The sequence below is a fragment of the Lepidochelys kempii genome, chromosome 8 (assembly GCF_965140265.1).
Source record: "Lepidochelys kempii isolate rLepKem1 chromosome 8, rLepKem1.hap2, whole genome shotgun sequence".
In the NCBI taxonomy this organism is placed as follows: domain Eukaryota; kingdom Metazoa; phylum Chordata; order Testudines; family Cheloniidae; genus Lepidochelys; species Lepidochelys kempii.
Window position 1 is genome coordinate 74794257 of NC_133263.1, and position 24380 is coordinate 74818636.

Here is a 24380-nt window from a genome sequence, read left to right on the forward strand (position 1 = left end):
CCCCCATCTCGTATACTGGCATTAGAAAAGGGCAACTAAAATGATTATGGGTTTGGAACAGGTCCCATAAGAGGAGAGATTAGAGACTAGGACTTTTCAGCTTGGAAAAGAGGAGACTAAGGGGTGATATGCTAGAGGTATATAAAATCATGAGTGGTGTGGAGAAAGTGACTAAGGAAAAGTTATTTACTTGTTCCCATAATATAAGAACTAGGGGCCACCAAATGAAATGAATGGGTAGCAGGTTTAAAACAAATAAAAGGAAGTTCTTCACTCAGTGCACAGTCAACCTGTGGAACTCCTTGCCTGAGGAGGTTGTGAAGGCTAGGACTATAACAGGGTTTAAAAGAGAACTGGATAAATTCATGGAGGTTAAGTCCATTAATGGCTATTAGCCAGGATGGGTAAGGAATGGTGTCCCTAGCCTCTGTTTGTGAGAGGGTGGAGATGGATGGCAGGAGAGAGATCCCTTGATCATTACCTGTTAGGTTCACTCCCTCTGGGGCATCTGGCATTGGCCACTGTTGGTAGACAGGATTCTGGGCTGGATGGACCTTTGGTCTGACCCAGTATGGCCATTCTTATATTCTTGTATTATATAAAATTAATTATTTATTAACTAGGCATTGGTCTGTGACAGTTGGAACTAGCCAGAAATTGATATGGAAGATGACAAGTAGGCTTAGTTTTGCTAAATGTTGAATAATTTCCAACCCCATGTAAGTGGTTGGGTGTTTGTGTAAAGTGGGTAGCAGAGATGGAGAGAGAGAAATTAAAGAGTGTGTGTGTGTGTGTGTGTGTGTGTGTGTAAAATTTCTTTGGGGAGGCAGCTGTGAAGAAAGAGAACATAACATGGGAAGTGAAAGAGAGGTTTGAGGACCGAGAAAAGAAGGAAAAGAGGAAACAGACTGTTTCTGCTCACAAAGCAAAGACAGATTGTGAAAAGGCACCCTTAATAGATCATGGAAAGAAAATGATTTGAAGTCAAGAGGAGGGAAGACCAGACAAAAACAAGAGAATGTAGTAAATAGGGCATCTGAGTAGGATTCAGTGGAAATATTTGAGTGTCACACACTAGTGTCAAACGGTTTTTGTGGTGTTTTCACCAACTATAAAACTAGTCAAAATACTATTTGGGGAACATAGTCGTCAAATTTAACCAGTGTTAGTGGAATATCTTTTCAGTGAGTTTTCTTTTGCTGTTCAGCCAGCTCTACTTGTAAGTTACTTTTTAAAAACTAATTAGATGGATTGACAATTTTAAAATTAAATACAGTGTATAACAGTATGCAACAGCTTCCCATTAATGCCAGTGGGCATGGCTTTGACTGCAGAGGTATCTTCAGATTTGGCTACAAAGGCTGCCCTTGGGCTTGTAGACTTGGGGAAATTTTTGAAACTCTGAACATAAACATATGGTACATTATTTTTTTCAGGCAGGTTGACGTATGTTCCAACTTTGGCACTTTCATCCACCTCAAAGCATGGACCTAGAGGTAATTCTGCAAGGTGACCTTAGGGGTTCCACCTTTCAGTACCCCTGGCATGCGTAAAGAATGATGCTGTGCCTGTTAGCAAGTGCAATATTTTCCTGACATATAGCCCTGGTACCACTACTGTTTCTTTAGGTGTGTAGGAAGAGTTAATCTTTGTTGCCTTGTAGAGCATGTACATAGGTAACTTAATTTGGGGGGATGGGGAGTTAACTCTCCCCTCCCACATTGAGTGTGAGGTATAGGCAATTGAGGGTGGTGAATTGTTGGGAAGCAATACCTGGAGGCTGCTTTGGAAAGTTGAGGCACAGTATCACATGAGAGCAGGGATGCGGGGGGCATGTGATAAAGGGCTTTTGAGTTGATGGGAGCATAGCTGGCTCAGGGAGTTAAAGCTCTGCTCCCTGAATCAGCAAGGGATCATCAGTACAGAGCTACTAAGATACTCCTAAAGTGGAGCTCCAGAGGGGCCTGGCTCCCTTAGGGATATTAAAGGGCTGATTTCACTGCTACAGAGCTACAGAACGCTCCTGCTGTAGTGAAGGTTCTTTGTTACATTCCTTTCCTTGTTGACTTCACCAAGAAACTGTGTAATTGTTTTTTTAATTGTTACTTTTTAAATGCTGTCCTTGCCCTTGGAAATTCCCAGAAGAGTCAATGCTGAGAATGATTTTATGTATTTGTCTTTTTTTGACAAATAGAGAGGCAGTCTTCAAAAACTTTAAAATGAAGCTAACTTGAAGGTCTTGAAAATAAAAGTACCTACTGAACTTTCATAAGACTTGGACAAATGATAATTGCCAAGACTTATCCCTTAAATTAATAGAGCTACCTGCAAAGGTGTTTGAAATAGTGTTGTAATGAGGTGCTGGTTTCAGCTTTAACTATGGAGAGGTTTCTACTTCTCCATAATTCTTATTTAATAAACTTACAGCAATGACAGCTACCAGTTTTTTTTCCTTTTCAGCATTTTGATATTTTCTTAGTGAAAGGATTACTTAAGTAAAAGAAGGTTATCCTCTTTCAAAAACTTACACAGAACAAATTATTAGATAAAGTGCTAGAAAATGCATAGGAAAGGAACTGTGTTGCATTGTTGAGGGAATGACTCTGCGGTTGGTGGTTGTCCCCACGATTCTTAAACTTCCTGAGCTGTACCTTTTCTTAAAATCTTTATCAAGCAACCAAACCCCTTATCGCTCAGTCTTTCTTGACAGATCTGTAAATACAAGTACCATACTCGAGCACCCCGGGAATGAGACAGAATATGTAAGTAAGTTATTAGGGGCCCCAAGAATCTGTTCCTGGTACACCAGTTTATTCAGGGGAGGCTTATATTGTGTAATAGCTGTCTTTAGCTTTTGAGAGAATTTATATATGTCCCATAACATGGAACCAAAAAAAGTCAGAGAACCTGAACATATTACCCTCTTGGTATGCCTTTGTCTCTGAATTCATGTTCAAATAGCTTTAAAAAATATTTGAAGCACTGACATCAGTGAAATTAAGCGCAAAAAAAATAATTAAAACAAGAATTTCCTGTAGGTATTGTCCTAGTCAAGGAGACCCTTATCTGAATAATATAGAAGTAGGACTTTTGTTGTACCATATTAACATTGTAGCCTAACATGCCTAAAATAATAAATTTGGCAAATATTACTATTGGCTAATACTATGTAACCATTTTGTTACTTTTTTTTTTAATTTTAGCTCATTGGGGATTTATTCCAACCAAAGATTTCATATTTCTGATTCAGAGGTTACAAATGACGACAAATGTACAAATGTTGTATCTTAAAGGCATTTTTTTGTGGAATGTTAAAATAACTGCGTCAGTTAAGTTCTGGTGCATAGTAGCCATCTGGTGGTGCTTGAAAGCATGTGCAACTGCTTAGATGATAGGTACCCTGATTTGATAGACTAATGAATGGAATTACTTACTCCTGAAAATACACTTTTAAAGTTTTTATTGTTTATTAAGTTGTGTTAGGATATAGATATTCAGGCCTGTCTGTAAAGGCCTATACTCTAAGAATTTAGGTGTATTCTTATCACTTGGCTAGTGATAGAGGTATAAAAGAAAGAATCAAAATCACTGTTGTCTGGTGTAAGGGCCTTCTCTTACTGTGACAGTCTGAGGCCCTGTTCTTAGGCTAAGGCCTTTGGCTAAGCAGCAGAGGCAGCCATAAGCTGGGAAGCGACCGGTCACCTTCTCACATTCCAAACTAGTCGCATTGAAATAAGGTGCTATTGGGCTGTTAGGCACTATCAGGACAGGATTGTATTCCTATCACCTCCAGAGAAAGGGAAGTGCCTAGAAAATGTAAAAGGAAACTTAGTTTGATAGCATCCTGTCTGGCAAGAACTCACTTATCAATAGCTGGGATGTGAAATCCTCACTTCTGTATTGTTTTGTCATTATAGTTCCCACTTTGCTATTGTTTGTCTGTATAATCTCTGTCTGGTTCTGTGATTGTTCCTGTCTGCTGTATAATTAATTTTGCTGGGTGTAAACTAATTGAGGTGGTGGGATATAATTGGTTACATAATCATGTTACAATATGTTAGGATTGGTTAGTTAAATTTCAGGAAAATGATTGGTTAAGGTATAGCTAAGCAGAACTCAAGTTTTACTATATAATCTGTAGTCAATGAGGAAGTGACGGGGTGTGGGTGGGGGTGGGCATGTGGGTGTGTGAGATGGGAACAGGGAATGGGGGTAAGAAAATTGGAATCATGTTTTGCTAAAGGGGGAGATGGGAACAGGGAATGGGGGTAAGAAAATTGGAATCATGTTTTGCTAAAGGGGGAGATGGGAACAGGGAATGGGGGTAAGGAAGTTGGAATCATGCTTGGCTAAGGGTAGGAATGGGATCAGGGACACAGGTGTAAGGCTCTGTGGTGTCAGAGCTGGGAAGGAGGATACTAAGGAAGGAAACTGGAATCATGCTTGCTGGAAGTTCACCCCAATAAACATCGAATTGTTTGCACCTTTGGACTTCGGGTATTGTTGCTCTCTGTTGATGCGAGAAGGACCAGGGAAGTAAGTGGGTGAAGGAATAAGCCCCCTAACAAGTTGCATGGTAATCATACTCTTGGCATCTTCTTGGTCAACGCTCCTTTCTTTTGCTACTAAGTGAAAACAAAGCTGAGTTTAGTTGGATCACCATTTAAACACCCATCTCTCAAGTGCCTATTGTGGACTATGTAATTGTTTTATAACATGCTTTTCCTTTGTAACCAACTTAAGTCATGGGAAATTTCCTTCACAAAAGAGATTTAAAATTTCATTGTAGTTTGTTTTAGAAATTTACATATTTATACTGTAGGAATCATTAATGAGTTTCCTTTCTTTTTTTCTTATGCTTTAGGAGCTTGTTCGAAAAGGGATACCCCATCATTTTAGAGCAATAGTTTGGCAGCTTTTATGCACTGCTCAAAGCATGCCAATAAAGGATCAGTATTCAGAGCTTTTGAAAATGACTTCTCCTTGTGAAAAACTGATAAGAAGGGACATTGCTAGAACATATCCTGAACATGATTTTTTTAAAGAAAAAGACAGTCTTGGGCAGGAGGTTTTATTTAATGTTATGAAGGTAAGTTAGTTGTTTTTTTTGAGTATACAATATTGGAACACAGATGGAGGCTTGAAAAATAACATACCCATGTTGCATCCTCTTTAAGAGCCTCTAGTCTTTGGCAATAGAACTTTCAAGGCTGTAACTTAGTATAAAAATTTTTACCTCTTGATAGCAGTTTCAAATGGTTTGCAGATATTTGTATGTTTAGCTATAGGAATAACTTCACTTTATCAGCAGTAGAAAACATTTACTTGATTATCTTAGATTAGGATAAAATCAATACTAAATACTAACAGCATAATGGAAATAGCTTGTGCAGTAAAGCAAAACAAACACACATTGTGACAGTTGACTAAAACAAGAACTTGAAAATTAGAAGTGCCATTCAATCTTCAGACCCCCAGTTGAGTCTAGGTGGTAGTTCCTTCACTTTGTGCTACACCCAGACTGATTTGAGATTGCTACAGTGCTGAAGAACAAGATGACTTCTAACTTCAGAGTAATATTGTCCAGAATTTCTTTGCATTTATTAGCTGACGTAACTATTTTGGGGCTTAATTTAGGAAAAAAAGATTTTCCAGGCCCCACAGTTTCTTGAAATCCTTATTCCGCAGAAAAATTGGCCTGCTGCCAAATCCCATAACCCAATAAACCTCAGCTACTCTAAATAAAAGCTAAGGAGCCAGCTGAAAACTCATTAAAATTGTGTCTACCTCTTAACTGATCATTGTATATTTCTCTTTGATAGTACTTGCTGCTTGAAACAGGCCCTTTTTTGTTTTTATTGCTAAGCAAGAACATCTGAGAACATACACTTAAGCCTTGGGAACATGGGTTACTTTTAAATCTTGATTTTACTTGTTGCGAAGAAAATATCTTTCAGCAGCTTCATCATCCTTTGCATAGTAGTTATGGTCTGAAAAGTAGAAACGTTCAGTGTTTCAAGAGGTCTACAATATGAGCAGCATAACATGGAAGTGTTCTTACAGTTCTGTTAGAAACTGTCATGTTTGGAATGAATATATTGCTGTCATCCAAAATTTAGTGTCTGTTAGAGCAAACCAGGTCTGCGTAAAAAAAAAACAAACCAAAACAAAAACACTACTCCATACATTTGCTCCTCGATGAAATCCACCACCCCCCATAGCTGTGCTGCAGACAGGAGCTACTCCCTCTGTAGGCCAGGTTATGTCACGACAGCTGTGGAATTGGGGGTGATGGGTTGGGAGAGAAGTGGTGATAGTGTTGTGAAGCCTGTTGCCCAGTATCTTCCTAAAATTAACAAATTCCTCTGGTTGAAGACTGCATGTATCCCTTTCAAAAGGGGGTGACAAATAACATGAAATGCTTCTGCCCTATGCTGGCCTAGGGAACATGGAATTGAACTCAGTCCTCTGAAGCATCATGCTACCACTAGATCATTTGACCTCTAAATAGAAATTCTGTAGTCTATTAGGAATTCAGAGAAGGAAGGGTACTCTGAAGGCCAGATTTGTTGAAATGTCTATAAGTGCTGTGATCCCATTAGTGCTGCTCCCTTGCTATCATGATCTGTTTCAGGCAAACTAGGGAGAGGAAATCATTCCAGCCATCTGTCTCAACTAGTGGAGTTAAAGGAAAAATAATTAATGTAAACTGGCCTTGAACAGAGCAATCAACAAGGAAACAGCGTGGCAAACATGAAGCTTTGGTCCTTCAACTTCACAAGTAGAATGTCTTCATTTAGGAGACTTTGAAACTGCTTAGTGGAGGACCTTTTTCCCTAACCCACTTGAGGACATAAAACTAATGGCTGAATAAAGGCACAGTTTTGAGTGGCTGTTTCCATATACAATCCATAACTTTACAAATATAGATCTGTGGCTGACATAGGAGTCAGTCTTGCTACACTGAGAACATTAAGGACTTGCTGCTATCTTGAAGTTTATAAGCCTTTACAGTTTGCATTTAGAAATGCTTATTTGAATATGACCAATGTTCAAAATAGTCATTCCAAAATGAAAATCTTTCAAACCTTTAATCTGCCCTTGGGAGCTTGCTCTTTAGATGCTGATCCAAAATAGCTTCAGTTGTCAGATGACTGCTCCAACAGGAAGGACCATGTCTGTTTTATTTCAAAGGTTAACCGTTGAAGTATTGTGTTCAGTTTAAGCACAAATCACTTTTCTTGGCATTTTAAGCTTCTGCCTACTGAAAGGGTTGGATAAAAGTTGACCCACCTTTAGCAGCTAGAAACAAAAGCAGAAAAACAGCAACCAGTATGAAAATAAGTGTTTTAATTGTTGCTTTTCAAAATCTTAAAGATTTTTATCTTCTAGGCTTATTCTTTAGTGGATCGTGAGGTTGGATACTGTCAAGGAAGTGCTTTTATAGTTGGGCTGCTGCTTATGCAGGTAAAGAGAGTATTATGTCAAATGTGTAGAACCTCTAATGTTTTACTAGAATGCAGAACACAGCATAGTACCCTGTGATGGGATTCTTTTTTCTGTATATTTAGTTTTCCATAATTTCTTTCACAGTGGACTGCCAGATACTTCACTAGTCAAGAACATTTTAAAGTTATTTTACAGAGTCAAATTAGTTTTTTGCTCTCTGCTTCTGTCCTTCCCAAGAAGCACCTTGAATAAGGAGTGACCTTTCTCAATGGAGGAGGAACACTTATTTCTCAAACTTTTTTCAGAAGTTACTTCAGTGTTCCCCTAGCTCTTACTCATTTCAACTTCAGTGGCCTTGATTGCTGAGTGACCACAAAGTTTCATTTGAATTAAAATGTGCCAAACTTCAGAGCTGTCTTTCACACTTTGAGACTTAGTGCTCAACATTAGAATAGGCTTTATAAATTCCAAGGCCAGAAGGGACCCTTGTGATTACCTAGTCTGACCTCCTGTATTAGTCCTAGACCATCTCTAAAATATATGCTCTAGGAATTATTTTGGAAATACTTCATCTTTATTTAAAATAATCAGTGATGGACAAACCAATGTAATCCTTGGTAAATTGTTCCAATAGTTAATTACTCAGTGTTTAAAAATTTATGCCTTATTCAGCTTCGAGCTGTTGGATCGTATTTATCTTTCTCTACTGAATTGAAGAGCCTATTATATTTGTTCCCTATGTAGATTCTCTTAGATTCATGCTGTCAGAAAAGGGACATGTATTTACTTTGAATAACTACAGCATGAATCCTAAATTAGCCAGCGTACTTCTGGGTAAACCATAAGTGGTTATAAGTCCCTTGAAAATAAAAAAAAAATTAACATGTCTTGGCTTGTGTCCATAAATTTTCATTGTGCCTTTGTCGAATATAGATGCCAGAAGAGGAAGCATTTTGTGTGTTTGTCAAATTAATGCAAGATTATAGACTTCGAGAACTCTTTAAACCAAGTATGGCTGAGCTGGGCCTTTGTATGTACCAGTTTGAATACATGATACAGGTAACTGTAAAAGCTGTTAAATGTATAGTATCTTATATAGTTATTATTTAGCCTACTTCCATTGTATACTTATACTAGAAAATATTTCCCCCCCCCAGATATTGGGCAAAACATTTGCTTATAAGCAGTAGTTAAAGCAGATTAAAACTGCAAGAGGAACGCCTACTACGTGAGCCAAGGAGGAGGGGGAGAGGGAGAGCTACTCTTTCCCCCCCCCCCCCAAGGAATTATTAATTTGTAGGGCCATAAGAATGGCCATACCAGATCAGACTTAGTCCATTTGCTCATGTAGTCAGACAATGGGTAGTGCCAGTGCTTCAGAGAAGATTCAAGAAATTCCATAAGATACCAATGTAATATGCCTGCTATCTGCTTCTTAACCCCAGTCATGCAGTGGTTGGCTTGTATAAATCTGCATGTTAGAGTACCCCTTATTTTTAATCTTCTCTAATGTAACTGTACGTAATCTGTATAAATGCCTAAACCTTTTTTGTAGCTTACAAACTCTTGGCCTTGCATTCTTCATTGAATGTCAGTGATTTTTTTCCCCATTAACTGAAACTGTAAGAGGTGGCATTAGCTCTTGTTTAATATGTACTTTCTGATCCTCTCTCCCAGGAGCAACTACCAGAACTTTATGTGCACTTTCAGTCTCAGAGTTTCCATACTTCTATGTATGCTTCATCATGGTTTTTAACTATCTTTCTTACAACTTTTCCACTACCAATTGCAACAAGAATATTTGATATCTTTATGTCTGAGGTAAGCAAATATCTGTAATACGTTCACCACCCCAACAAGAGCTACTAAATGCTATCAGTTAGGTAGTTGTATAAAGTCTACTTTTCTGGGGGGTTTTGCATGTAGATTTGAAAGTAAGCATGTTTTTAATCTCATTGTTTTGTTAGGGAACCAGTCTTTCTCTGTATATATTTTTGTGAAGAAAAGGCTAATCTATTCTGGATGAGCTTATATCAGAGTCAGAAGTGTTTAAAGGGAGGAAAAAGCAACAAAATGCTGACCACATCTGACACATGCTGTGGATGAAATGGGCAGCACTAGTTTGTAGTAGACAGGTGTTCACCTCACAGCTAGAACGTCAGACTCTTTCAGTAAAGGAATGGAGTTCAATAGGTAGAAATGCTGCATTCTGGTCAGCTTGAGGAGGTAGAGGACGTATTGGAAGGCAGCAGCTGCCTGTGGATAAATTAGTTGTTCTGCAGGGCTGTCAATCTGGCACTTTTCACAAATTAAAAATCAAAACATTACGCTTCATAGGCTTCAGTTTGTAACATTTTTTGCATTAAATGCTGCTTTTCCAAATTCACAACTTTTAGAGTCATTAGGTGCCAATGCACATCTTATTGTCCTACATAAGAGTGTTTTCAATACTGTAAACGTGACACATTCCTTTGTAGCAACAAAGGACTGCTTAAATAGCTACTTGAATTATTTCAGAAATGGTATAATACAACTAACATTTATTTCCTGAGAGGTGCATGGTTTTTACAAAATAGTTCATATAAGACTTTAATAAAGGTTGCACCTGTATAGTACCCTTTATGTGAGTGGGCCTACTTCACCAGCCACTGGAAGGGTGTCACTTCTGAGGTGTGTGTTTTAGCTTTTTGGCAGTGTTTAATCCTCACTGCATAAATTTAGGGTGAGGTGAAGAGTGCAAGACAGACTGTAACTTAAATGGGATTTTAGGAAGGCATATTGTCATGACTTACTCTGGGATTTGGCCAGGATGCTGGGCCAGCTCCCTGTCCAACTGTGTAAGCTGGTTATTGTTCTATATGGTTGACAATGCCTTAAGGAATCGTTGGCATTTTATTTATTTATTTATTTATTTATTTTAAACTTCTGTTTCCAGGGTTTAGAAATAGTATTTCGAGTAGGTTTAGCAGTTCTTCAGATGAACCAGGCTGAATTAATGCAACTTGACATGGAAGGGATGTTACAGGTAAATTTAAATGTACAATCAAGTATTAAATGCAAGCTCATTTGAAAGCCATGAATATATGTATTTGCCAGTACTAATTGCTTGTATTCTCTGAATTGCTTTTTAGCACTTTCAAAAGGTCATTCCACATCAGTTTGACAGTGGTCCAGACAAACTAATCCAAGCATCTTACCAACTCAAATACAATGCGAAAAAGATGAAAAAGTAGGTGCTGCATTCTGAGACAATGCTGGTCTGTTGCCACGCATGTCTTTTGCTTTGTGAATCCATAGAAATGTTTGTGCTTTTTCCCGGTTCAGCGGTTCCAGTGTTTTATGCTCTAAATAAGTTCGTTCCAGCACATAACATGAACCAAGTTTTATCAGTGTAGTAATTCTTCTAAAACTAGTAATAACTACTTCTTGTTGGTTTCAGAGTAACAGCCGTGTTAGTCTTGTTGATGACTGTAACTAAAATAATGATGTCTCAGAGGAAAAATAAGCGATCTAAAATACTTCTTGAAAAGCTGCAGGATTCTCATAAATTACACCGACGTTTGTAAACGGCACATATAAACTAAAATATAAAAACCAGTTTGAAAAATATTAGTCTTGGATTCAGACTTATGACTTAGATTTTCTAGAGGTGAAGAATCCATTCACACAACAATGAGGATTGCTTGTATGGTCACGATGAGTGCTGTTTGTAATCTGAACAGATGTAACTTTTTACTGCTGGTTAAGAGCTCAGTACTACTGTCATGGTTACAAGGCTAGCTTCACCTCTGTCCCCTTTCTGATCTTTGAGTGCACTCCTTCAGGTCTTGAATATCATGCCTTTACCTATCTTGAAGTAGAATTGTGCAATTGTCCCATTCTGAGGCTGGGCCCTGTGTCCACATTTCTTACTCTGCAAGGCCAACTGAGTTTGCGCACCTGTGGTTCTTCCCTTCTGGGGAATCACTAGTGGTTAGTGGTGTATAGTGATCAGATGGCCTTCTTAAAAACCAAAGTATTGTTTATTTTGCAGTAGGAGCAAAGGCATATAGAGGGGATTTTAAAACAGTCTGCGCTCATCTGTCCTAAAGTCCTGTCATCCCTTTATGGTAAGATAGGCATGCCTGACTTCTTCAGACATCCTCAGGAGGGTGTTGTGTCTCAGTTTGGTGCCCCCAAAACCTGTCAGAGTTCCTTTGTCCTTCTGCATTCATGAGCTTTTTCCTCTCATGATCCAACCATTTTTGTAGATTGGCTGGAGAGGAGGCAAAATAATTAAAGCCAATAGTTCTAGCATTGTCCCTTAGCCATCTCTTTCTGTTGAGGTAACTCAATGTATTTATACAATCAACATCCCAGTAACCAGACCAACATACAGGATTAATAAATTATAGGGCAGCTCAGAATGCATCGACTACAAAAATACAAATGAGTTCTAATTTAAAAAAAGGTCAAATTTCTGTACAACACAAGATCATGAAAACAGTTCAGTGGTCAGTTTCCTGGGGTATTAAGTAGGCTTGAGCTCTTTAGGGTACTTACCCAAAGCCCATTTAAATCAATGAGTCTATCCATTGAATTCAGTGGGTTTTGGATTGGGCACAGATACTTAGGTGTTTTCATTTACTTGGGGATGCCCTACAATTTTTTTCATATAGTTTACTATAAGGGAAAAAGTACAGGTAACTCTCAAGCAGTTACGTTAAACAAAGGAAATGTCAATCATTCATAGGCATGTACATTTTTCTGCTGTTGCTTGTTGGGTGTATCCATATACCAGGAAGTAAATCAATTGTAATATTTCTAATAGAGATTACCTTTTTTTTAGGTTAGAAAAGGAATACACTACAATAAAAACTAAAGAAATGGAAGAACAAGTTGAAATTAAAGTAAGCATGAAGCAGCAGTGTAAATGTCTCTGAAGAGGAGTTGGCTTGGGGGTGGGATACTAGTCTGATCTGGGATATTGGCAATGGTGGATTTCATGAGCTACTGGAATGACAGTAGTTGTACTTGGGCTGTGGCTTTGAAGAGGACGTTTGTAATGTACTCCATCCCTTCACTGGAGTTCTGATGGAAATAACACTATACAGAAAATCATGAACAAGAAAAGTATACAAATGATATGAAATGATGCCTTTTTCGGTAATTAAAGGATGGCTACAAATAAGTTTGTAACATGCTGATGTAGGTGTGGGTTTCCCACAGAGGGTCTTCTGAAAAAATAAATGTAAATGATAGGGAAGAAGCTTAACCCTCATTTTAAAAAATCCTGACATGTTTGAGCAATGTATCATCTGCTGGCAAGACATTGCATTTCTCGTGCATTGAGGCGTGAGAACAAAAGCAAAATATTGACAATTTTTCATCCTTGAGTTTCTGGAATTAACATATATAACATTTTAAAAAAGAACCTTAAAGTTAAGTTCTGCTCTGAAAAGTCCTTGCAAATGTGGCACCTTATTACTAACTGACCAGCTTCATGTGTATTCATTTATTGTATCTGCTTGCTTTAGCGACAAAAACAAGCTTTTGCTGTTTTTGTACTCTTAGCCTTATTGGCTGTACAGTTTGAGCTAATTTCCCTTCATGGGTGTCAATATATTAATTTCTAATCATGGGTCATCACAAACCCTTATCTCATTTCCCACTAGTTTCTCTATCCAACTACAAAGCATACAGAATGTCACAAAGCATACAGAATCTATGTATTGTTTCATAGCTTGTCACTAATTTAGCAACCTATAGTTGGTGAAGATGTTTTAAAAACATAAGATACTTTGCAATATTGCAATCTTCTGATGGTTGGATTTCAAAAGTAATGTGAACATCATTATGCAAAAAGAAAATCAAATCCTTAGTCTTGCCAAAATCAAATACTTAAATTCAGTTCATTAGGTGAATGTTAAAACCAATGACAAAATCAATTTTTAAACTTCTCTTTAGTAGTGTTTCTGATGTCCTTCAACTGGGCAAAAGTTTGGGTTTGATCCATCTCCCCCAGCCACTAAAAGCTGTGTGAAAATGAGATCCATGTCTTTGGCTCTAAAAACAGCTCCTTCCAATATCCTGTTAGGGGAGAATCCCACTGGTGATGGGAGATGTCATGGGGTATGTAACAAGTTTGCTCATCTGGGTTATGGTAGGATATTCAGGATTAAATATTAAAAGTGTTTCCAATTTCTTCAGAATCTTCATCTATTCTTAGTAATGTTAATTTATTTTAACATTTGTTAGGTAATACATCCTTTCTGTAATAGGACAAAAGGCTGAACGTGAATAAACAGTTCTGATATTTATAAAAAAGGGTATCTTTTAAAAAGTCGTCACTTCTGTGGGAGGCATCCATCCTGCTGCTTCCAGCAAGACTCTTGTTGGGGGGGGAGAGGTGAAACTCCCATTTGTTGGTATTCTTTATTGCAGTAATCTATTGAATCCCTTCTTCCTGATGGCTGTATTGTATTCATTGCAGACTTCATTCTCACTACAGGCGCACATGCCACAGATGCTGGCTTTGCATTCAGTGTATAGGCAGACATGATGCTGCTCCATGTCTAAAATTAACTACTTAATACTCTTAACAATCATTTGCACATACCAGTAAAACATATAAACAAAATAGCTGTTAATTTGACAAAGCAGTAAGTCCAGCTGAGCTATCTAAAACCCAGATCTAAATCACAGCCAGGTTATTGGTTCATATGGGAAAACAAAAATACATACCAAGATATTTCCCTATCAGGGACTTATAACCGTTTGGGGGTAGTAAATTAAAGGAGCAGCTGGTCTTGAGACTAAAGGACAGGACTGGAAGTTGGGAGATCTGGGTTCGAATTCCAGTTCTGTCAGACTCTTGTAGCCTTTGCTAGTCACTTCCCTTTTTGTGCCTGTTTATCTGAAAAAATGGGGTTTCTTGCCTTCTACACATGGGTGTTATGTGGAAGTAATGTTCTGAAACCATTGAGACCTTTTGATAAAAAGCACTGTTGAAGTGCAAAGTTGTTATACGTTTTTGGCCTAAATTTTCAAAAGTTACTAGAGATTGAGAGTCTGTTTTTGGGACACAACTTTAGATTCTTTATAAGACCCTGACTTTGAGAGCGTGGATGCTCAGCGTTTGAGTCACTCTATATCTAAACACTTCTGAAAATTTAGGCCTGATTCCCCATTGGGCATGCCAGAAGAGATTTGGCAATGGTACATTAATTAAAATAATACAGTGAACAAACCTTTGGGATTCTCAATATATAGTAACCATAATCTTTAGCACCACTATTAATGTGAAGATTGTTTACTTAGTTAGGCTAACTTGACTTTATCCCGTGCAGTTTTGAACAAAAGGGTAAATACATGCTTAACTTGTATGCAATTAATTATCATGATTGTATGTGTAAGTGGCCATTGAAAGCCCCACATCTGCTTCACACGCGGTTGTGGCAACTGCATGAACAAACTATGCACTTGTGCATATGCAAACGAGTTTAGAAGAGCCCTTATAGGCAATTGTGTTAAACTGGTGAAATCCCCTCTACAGCTAAAGATGGCACTACTTGTAGTAGTTTTCTGGATGGGACCTACAAGAAATGTTCTCCCCCATTCCCCTACTCACTTTCTAAGTCAGTCATGGGGCTGTTTTAACTTTTGGGAACAGGGAAAATATTTTTCAGGGTAAAACTAATTTTCTTGAATTCCAGCTAGCTAGTTTTCATCTGGCCTTGTCTGAATTGTATAATCTAACTTTATAAAGCTAATGTTGTTTACCATAGAAGCTTGAACAGCCTTCTCTCTAAAATGTTATGTAGGTGCGTCCTGTGACTTACAGCTTACTACCCTTTTATTAGAATGCAAATTTGGTCTCAACTTTGCTATCTTTAACAAATCCAGTTTCCATGTTTTCTATGACGTGCTAATTCAGATGAAGCGGTATGTGTGAAAGGGACGTTTGTTACTGCTGCTTTCTCTACTCATTTATAATGTTTCATTTATAATGTGCTGAATAGTGTGGATTTATTTATTTTTATTTAAAGAAATTAACTTGTTTGAGTTTCTGGTGTCACTTGATTATCTATCTCTTTAGTCCATATCCTCCCACATACACGCTTAAAACTGTCTTGCTTCTTTTACAGAGACTACGAACAGAAAACAGACTCTTAAAACAGCGCATTGAAACACTAGAAAAAGTGAGTACATGAGTGACTGGATTTAGCCTGCATCTTTACTACATAATTGCTACAAACTTGAATACATGACCTGGGTACCTCATAACTGTAACTTGTTTATAAATTTTTGTGCACTATTCTGCAGTATTTGTTAACTCTACTTAGCTGAATAGCATGGCAGTAATATAGTAATATGGATGCTGCTTACCAATGCAGTGTTCCCTAAAACTTGTATCTTAGGGTCATACTAAATGGATAGAATTGCATATAATTTAAAAATCCCAACTTCATTTCCTGTGGAATTGCATTCCCTGCATCAGAAGGATCTCTGCAAAATACAGAAAGATTAGAGTACATGTAGTTTGGGAGGATCCTTAACTATCCAAAGTCCTAAGTTTCTAGCCACTGCAGGTGAGGGCTGAATGAAGAGCTCGCAAATGCTCACTGTGAGTTAGTAGAAAGAGGATAGAGATGAATGCAGGTTCCACCAGCCTCTATACTTCCAAAACCCTAATAGGCTGTTGCAGCACTCCCAGTCTAATTCAGTCTGGGAAGCCTGTTGCCTGGTACTCTGGCTTCTTGCATGGATCTTTATTACACTACAAAATTGGGTCAGAGGCAGGAAAGACATGGGTATGCTTTCAGATAGATCTAAACTTCTTAGACTTCAACATTTGGACTTCAGTACAATTCTGTGGATTTCATTTTATTTTTTGAAAGCACATCAGATTATAAAAGTAAACCGGTATTGATGTATTGTCAAAATACAGGCACTGCTCTTGGATAACCTCTTTGTCCATATCCTGAAATCATAATTCTGGTTATAAATTTAAGTGATTTTTCGTTCTAACTTGCAATATTAAATTGTTCATTTCCCAGATTAAATCAGACACATGTAGAGTGCATAGCAGTCTTTGTACACTAGTAATTTCCTGGGGCTTTGCATGCCCCCCAGAGACATAATCCTTTCAACTGGTAAATTGAAACAACCGTTCCTTTAACAGGTGTTGTATCAAATTCTAATTTGTTATAGCAATAGAGAACTTTTATTTATAGTGTGGTTTCTTGCAAGTTAGAGTGCAACATTCATGAAGCAAAAAATTGGGCAAGAAAATATTGTTTAAAGAAAAGACTTTGGGAATGTTTCCGCTTTTAGTGTTGATAATATATGGGTAAAACTTACATGAAAAGAACAATGAGGAGTCCGGTGGCACCTTAAAGACTAACCGATTTATTTGGGCATAAGCTTTCATGAGTAAAAAACCCACTTCAGATACATGGAGTGAGCCAGCCACTCCCATGTCCCTATTTTCCTACTGGCTTCTGTATGTTACCATTCCTGATGTCTGATTTGTGTCTGTTTATTCTTTTACATAGAGACTGTCTGGTTTGGCCAGTGTACATGGCAGAGGGGCATTGCTGGGGCATGATGGTATATATCACATTAGTAGATGTGCAGGTGAATGAATCCCCTGCTGGTGTGGCTCATGTGGTTGGGTCCTCTGGTGTCGCTAGAGTAGATATGGGGACAGAGTAGGCAATGCAGTTTGTTACAGGGATTGGTTCCTGGGTGGTTATTTCTGTGGTGTGATGTGTAGTTGCTGGTGAGTATTTGCTTCAGGTTGGGGGGCATCTATAAGCGAGGACTGGCCTGCCTCTCAAGGCCTGTGAGAGTGAGGGATCCTTTTCCAGGATAAGTTATAGATCATTGATGATATGCTGGAGAGGTTTTAGCTGGGGGCTGTACGTGATCACCAGTGGCGTTCTGTTTTCCTTGGTGGGCCTGTCCTGTAGTTGGTGACTTCTGGGTATCCATCTCGCTCTGTCAATCTATTTCCTCACTTTCCCAGGTGGGTGTTGTAGTTTTAAGAATGCTTGATGAAGATCTTATAGATGTTTGTCTCTGTCTGAGGGGTTCACCTGCATATCTGCTAATGTGCTATATGCCATCATGTGCCAGCAATGCCCCTCTGTCCTGTACTTTCGCCAAACCGGACAGTCTCTACGTAAAAGGATAAATGGACACAAATCAGACATCAGGCATGGTAACATACAAAAGCCAGTAGGAGAACACTTCAATCTCCCTAGACATTCTATAACATTTAAAAGTAACCATACTTCAAGAAAAAAAAACTTCAGAAATAGACTTCAAAGAGAAACTGCAGAGCTACAATTCATTTGCAAATCTAACACCATTAATTTGGGCTTTAATCGGGACTTGGGAGTGGCTGGCTCACTACAAAAGCAATTTTCCCTCTGTTGGTATTGACAGCTCCTCAGCAATTATTGGGAGTGGACCACATCCACCCTGATTGAATTGGCCCTGTCAACACTGGTTCTCCACTTGTAAGGTAACTCACTTCTCTTCGTGTGTCAGTATATTTATGCCTGCATCTGTAATTTTCACCCCATGCATCTGAAGTGGGTTTTTTCCCCACAAAAGCTTATGTCCAAATAAATCTGTTATTCTTTAAGGTACCACTGGACTCCTTGTTGTTTTTGTGGATACAGAGTAACACGGCTACCCCTCTTACAAGAAAAGAGAAGCCTGTTTTTGAGACTGCTAAAGGCAGATTGCAATGAGTCACTCAGTAGTGAATTTCCATAATTAAATATTACAGTTTTACAAATAAAAGTACAAGAAATGTTTCAGAGGGATTTGAATATAAGTTTATAGAAAGCTTTGTTTTTAATGTACTCAGTCAAACATGAGAGCATTTGGTAATTGTGTAACTCAAGCAAAAGTTGCAGAGTTTCATCTTCAGGGTATTCCAATATTAGTGGTTTCTCTTAAGTGTCTTTCATTTTTTAACAATCCTATTTGTTTAGGAGTGATTCTCTATTAATAGGGAAATAGCTGTACAACAGCAATATATTGCAAACCAATAGGTGCACCTGTTGTGAGGAAAAAGATGCTTTTCCTTCTCAAAAAATCTCTAATAGTCATAATATAGATGACTTAATTGTGACTTCATGAGAACATTTGAACCTAATTTAAACAGCTAAGTGATCCGTTTAATATAGATAAGAACTAAGTTCTCTTAATGTGACTGAACTTTTTTTTTATCGTTTAATGATATATTTTGTCTGGAAGTAGTAATTTTGTACTTTGTTGCAGAGAATCTGAAAAACATATAAGTGCATTAGAGGAGAATAGACTTGAAACTGCACTTGCCTGAAAGTTTCAGTGGGTTCTTTGGCTAAGCTGAATTGCTTTGGATAGAATGCTTGTCAGAGTACTTAGATATCTAGGAAAAAATTTCTGTTGTAGAACTTGAGCAAGGTGTGTTAAACTAGCAAACTAAGTTATTGCTAGAATGTACTAATGCAAACTATTGGCTACTAAACCGGTTTTAGAATAAGTCACTGGCTCTTCATGCCTGACATTGGGCATCATTTAACGTTCTTGCTTTTACCTCTTGGGAATCTTGGTATTGCATGAATGCCTCTGCATTTAGCTGAGTTTTAAATATGATCAGATTGTGCCTTCCTTTCATGGTATAACATGGGTCAAGTACTTTACATTCATGTTCATATTCAGAATATTTCGGATAGTGCATTACTATCTAGTGTAAATGACTAAACAAAAAATTGGTTCACATCAAAATATCTAGTCCTTTCTAGATGAGTTTTAAATTCTTAGTCTGGCTTTGAGGACCTCCTTTGACTGACTGCTAAAATGGAACACTAGATTGATACAGAAGGTAATCATTGCAGCGACTTTCACACATAAATTGTATTAATTTGTATGAAAAGTCAGTCCTGAAAGATTACTGTTTGTATGGAAAATGGGTAGAATAAGACATTCTTTCTTGCATCTTAATTTGTCCTCTTACCTCTCCTTTGTTTTTGTTTTTCTTTTCCCTTATATTCCTGTCTAAATTTTTCCTTTTTGTAGGAAAGTGCTTCCTTGGCAGATAGATTGATACAGGTATAGTCCTTGAGTATTTTACCTTATACCTCCCCTCCCACCCTCAAAATGGAAAAAACTGCATTTAATGCATGGATAGTTACGTGCATTTATTTTGAAATGTAACCTTACCTACCTAATTTGGACATAAAATATTTAGCTAATTCTTCATTAGAATTTTGTTTGGTCTATTTTTAGATGCTAAAAATCTGACATCTGCACGTTGTAATATTTTTCTAACATGAAATTCATAGTACAATTTTGTAATCCATGGATTCTGTGGCATTGTATTAACGCTTACCCTTAAACTGAACGCTGAAAACTCTTAGCAAACCGGTGCATGTATAACAGAGTAACATTGCATGAACTGAATTTTATTGAATGCAAGTACACAACTGAACTTGCTAAAAGATGCTAAACTTTAATTTCACAGATTAGCAGTACTAAACTGCTACATTTTACTAAATTATCAATTGTAACCAAGTACTATGCTGTTTGAGATTTAATATCGCAAAGTTAATGGCTGAGCATCACAAAGGCAGTGTTTCTTGGATCTGTCCTCAATTGCTTTAAAAAGAAAATTATGTCCTAAGGGACAAGTGACAAGGGCCCAGGAGGCTGAGGAAAACTACCTCATAAAACGGGAGCTAGCCACCATCAAACAGCAGAGTGATGAGGCCATTACTAAACTGGAGCAAGCTGAGAATACCGTCAGGGAGCTCCAGCAGCAACAATGGGTAAGGAGCTTGGTAGCACTTCATCTCATCTGTCTCATTCACTTGTTTATTTCTACTGGTCATGGCACAATCTCTGTGCCGTCCTTGTAAATATTTTGTGTATCATACTGTTTGCACTCATGACATTATACAAAATCCAACTTGTAAGAATGATAGACCATTTAATAGCGTGGTTTGTGACTTATAGATAGACTAAATTAAACTTCTTTATGTATATTCTATGCACCCATTGGACAAACCAGTTATTTTTCCTTCAGTATTTTTCTGTAGGTCTTCAAATATTAAGTCCAGGAATTGCAAATTGACATGAGACTTGATTGTATCACCTTTGCCTAACCTCTTGTTAGAATTTAACATGGAATGATTTTAATTTTTCTACCTACTTAGACAATTTGTTGTTTCCTGAGAGTAGCTTTGTGTAAGCCAGTAGGTAAGATATCTGTAGGCTTCTAGTGACATGCTAAGACTTTATGCTGTACCAAAAAAGCACTTTTTACTAAATGGAGAACATAAACTATGCTCCTTCAGCATATTTTGGCTTATGTTTAGAAATCAAGTAGGTGTGTACACTGTAGCTAGCTTGTGTAAACTATGGAAGTTTTACTAAGTGGTCATTGTTTTAGAATGGATTCAAAGTGTCATTTTGCTCTTAGCCGCTGTTGGAGCATTTACTATTTTCTCCTGAAAGATATAGATGTGCCTCTGCAATCTAAACTTGCATTTAAGAAAAACAGTTATGTACTGGCATATAAACTCCCATATAATTTTAGACAGTGCATCACAAAGAACCTGTCCAGAGCTCTAGGCACTTCTGCTACATGTCTAAAACACAGTTGTACAGCCAGGTATTACCAACAAGAAAACAAATCAAAATAGAACTGTAGCCCTTCCTACCAGTACCAGCCTTCAGTACATAATTCCTTCCCTAAAGCTCAGGAAATACTTGCAAGTGCAATCTGGGAAGCTGGAAAATGTTTTTCGACAAAGGTAAATCTGTATACCCGAAATGCAACTGGAATACAAATTTGTAGAAATTGAAGCATTTTGTGCATATGCAATCTCTGTTTGTAATGCCCAAATATTGCATTTCAGAGTGGTTGTAACAAGAAAATGTAGTCTGAGTAGATCATAACTGTGAAGAGAGCTCTGACTAACTGACATGCAACAAATCACTGTTTGCTTAATTGTGGCAAGTTTCCCATTAAGAAACAAGAAATGGATTGTAGGAATGGTGGAGAAGTTCTTGTGGCTGTTTTTTAACTTAAAGCATTCTAGTAAGTACCTTTCCAGTGAAATGAAACTTTTTATACCCACAGCCACTTGTGAAGTTTTCAAAATATATCCTCATGTGCCAACAAAAAAGGGTTTGTATCTAAATGTATGTCTGGACATACCCTAGCATCTCCATAGTTAGTGTTGCATTTAAATTTGCAATTGAAGTGGGACTAAAATCTATGTTTAGCAATTTACTTTGTTAAATTTGAGGGCTAAATTCACTCATTGTGTATGGGCCAAGTGAATTTAATTATTTGTTCAGTTATTTTACTAGTCAGACTGGCACTTTAAAAACTAGCCCTTTCTAAAACCGTGTTAAAGGGCCTCCTTGGCACATCTGCTTTCTGGTGTACTAGGCATAAGGGTGAGGGGAGTCCTTCAAGCATATTAAGTACAGAGGACACCCCCACCAGTGCCCCCCTGGACATAAATACCAACTCTGGCATCACTGCTTTCATCCCCTTGAGTCTCAGCACACTGGGCAGTAGCATTGTGAGGAGCCAAATATGTTGGATTAGCTGCTGTGTAGGTTGAGGATGGGGTGGATATTGCAGGGATGGTGAGGCCTGTGGATGAGTGGCAATGAGAGATGGGAGGCATTTGCCCTGTAATCACTGTGCATGTACTAAGTTGCCCTAAATCTCTCACCCACAACCTTGATTCCAGCCATATGCTTTCAGTTGTACAAATAATGCACAAGACTGTAAGTGCATGAGATCACTATGCTCTGCAGATACAATCTGTGGTTGGAGTAAAGGTTGTGCATTTGTGTGATGTAAAGGAATTTGCTGTGTCTTGTCTTTGGCTATATATTGGAAGTGCAAAGGAGTTGATTGTGGAAGTGAGGAGTCAGTGCATTTGGTTAATGAGGAGATTGGATGCTAAGGCTGCCTGAACTGGTACCTTCCCTGGAGTTTTAATGACTGTGTGTGTTGGTGGGGTTTACATAGTGCACTTTTTTTTTAACATGAGGAATAGATAGTGGCTGCAAAAACTTTGAATGTATGCAGAGCACCACCTAGTGGAAGCTTAATAAAATTTAAAATCTGAAGTTAAAAAGAAATTTGTAATTAGCAACTTTGACTGGAAAATGTTGAGGCATCTCATTATTTTGATGCTGTTGCTTACTCTTGTGGATCCGCTCTTGGGAGTATTAGAATATCTTGATGTCAATATAATCTTATAACTTACTTTGTTTATTGCCCTTCATCCTGAAGGATTCAAAAATTATTTTACGGGTGATGTGTTAACAACCACCTCTGAGTGGCATTACATACTAAGAAGTATTTGCTTGGTGTAACTTGCATAAATTTTAAAGTACAGTCCACACCATAAATATTTTAGAGTCTAAGTCCCTTGTCCTGCACGTCACTGTGTATGGGCGCATATCTGCATCTGTATGCCATGAATTGCAGGACTGGGGCCTAAATTTGATAGATACTGAACATTAAGGTAACAAATGGAAAGTATTCACGCACTAGTCTCTTTTAGACCGCAGCAGTAATGGACTTTAAGAGGGAAAGCAAACTTCTCTAGATGAAACTTCGGAAGCAGATTTAGGTAGGAAGAATATATTACCCAAGTTGCAATTATGCTAGCCAGGCTGATATGAAAAGTGCAATTACTCATGTTCAAATACTAACCAGATTTGATTCTATCTGTTGTGAGATCTGAGATTTCAAGCTCACGTGAAATGACTAAAGGCCCTATTTTAAGATTACCTGTGTAAAATGTTTGGTCTTAAATATCTTCTACACAACTGCTCTGCAAGACTACAAATGCACATAAAATTGTGCATGTTGCCGAAGTGTGCCTGTTGTCACCAGAACCCCGATTTGTGTGCGGCCTTGAGATTTTTCTTAAATGTTTAGCATAAATATTTGTAGGGAATTTGAAGGTAAAAATAAATGACTCTCTTACAAATTGCCAAAGTGTCTTTTTGGGGCAGTTTTTGTGGACTTCTGTGTCTCTATGGAAGGAGTGGAAAACTTCTTAAAACTCTCTTCAGACAATAATTATGAGACTGACTTGAAACTACTACTGATGACTTTGTATGCTGAAATAATCTTGCTCATTGTACACACACATCACATCTGACAACATTTTATATATAGGATAACGAGATCCTTTTTCTTTGAATAGCAGATTATATTAAGGTAGCAGTCTGGCATGAAAATTTGACTGAGATATAATTTTTGTTCCAGACCCTAAACTGCATGCTCTAGTATAGGGCAACTGGTGAGTAAATGAACCACCTAATGGTTTTATTAGATTGGCAAGTGGGGAAGGGGAGCCAAATGCATTGTAAAGGTAGCCATATTCTGACACAAAAAGGTTGTAGGTAGCATTTGTGCCAAATAGAACGTAATTTTAAAAACAAACCAAAAATTTGTCTGGAAGACATTAGAAGATAATTAAAAAATTTTATATTTTCATGCGCTCTCATCAATGTTTCAAAAAAGAAAAAAAATTTAGTAACTTGTCAAAGTTCTCTGAAAACATTGGGTAACCTAAAGATTAAATCTAAGGAGACAGTTTAGCACAAATTTACTACAGTTTAGTAGGGAGCATGGAGGTAATTGTGCTCAAAATTCAGCAAAATTTGGAAGTTGTTAGTTTATTCTAAAATATGTGATAATTTGTAAAGGTGAGTCAAACTTTCATTGTAATAAATCTCCAGTAAGCTGACTCTCCCATGAGGCAACTTCAGATTTTTTAAAAAATTTTTTTTGGTAGACCAAATATATGAATGCTACAATAACTTTTTTTTTTGGATTTGTAAAAGCTGGGGATTACTCTAGGGATCTCTCAAAACTGTTGGACACAGCTCCAACTTGAACCTTATGGGGA

At 37.7% G+C, this 24380-nt stretch overlaps 1 protein-coding gene across 15 annotated transcripts in view; it reads left to right on the plus strand.

Moving 5' to 3' along the window:
* The window catches only part of EVI5 (ecotropic viral integration site 5), a 155701-nt gene that overhangs the window by 57861 nt on the left and 73460 nt on the right, over positions 1 to 24380 (plus strand). For 11 of the 15 annotated variants that reach the window (XR_012160410.1, XM_073357054.1, XM_073357050.1 and 8 more), the window contains 10 exons: positions 4865 to 5089; positions 7393 to 7467; positions 8383 to 8508; positions 9127 to 9270; positions 10385 to 10474; positions 10581 to 10678; positions 12278 to 12338; positions 15576 to 15629; positions 19507 to 19539; positions 20112 to 20255. Coding sequence is in view for 14 of the 15 variants with exons in the window: in XM_073357054.1 (XP_073213155.1) it covers positions 4865 to 5089; positions 7393 to 7467; positions 8383 to 8508; positions 9127 to 9270; positions 10385 to 10474; positions 10581 to 10678; positions 12278 to 12338; positions 15576 to 15629; positions 19507 to 19539; positions 20112 to 20255 (1050 nt within the window). In the remaining variant the exon portion in view is untranslated. The remainder of the gene's footprint in view (positions 1 to 4864; positions 5090 to 7392; positions 7468 to 8382; positions 8509 to 9126; positions 9271 to 10384; positions 10475 to 10580; positions 10679 to 12277; positions 12339 to 15575; positions 15630 to 19506; positions 19540 to 20111; positions 20256 to 24380) is intronic. The other 4 variants (XM_073357055.1, XM_073357052.1, XM_073357053.1 and 1 more) reach the window with 3 other exon arrangements.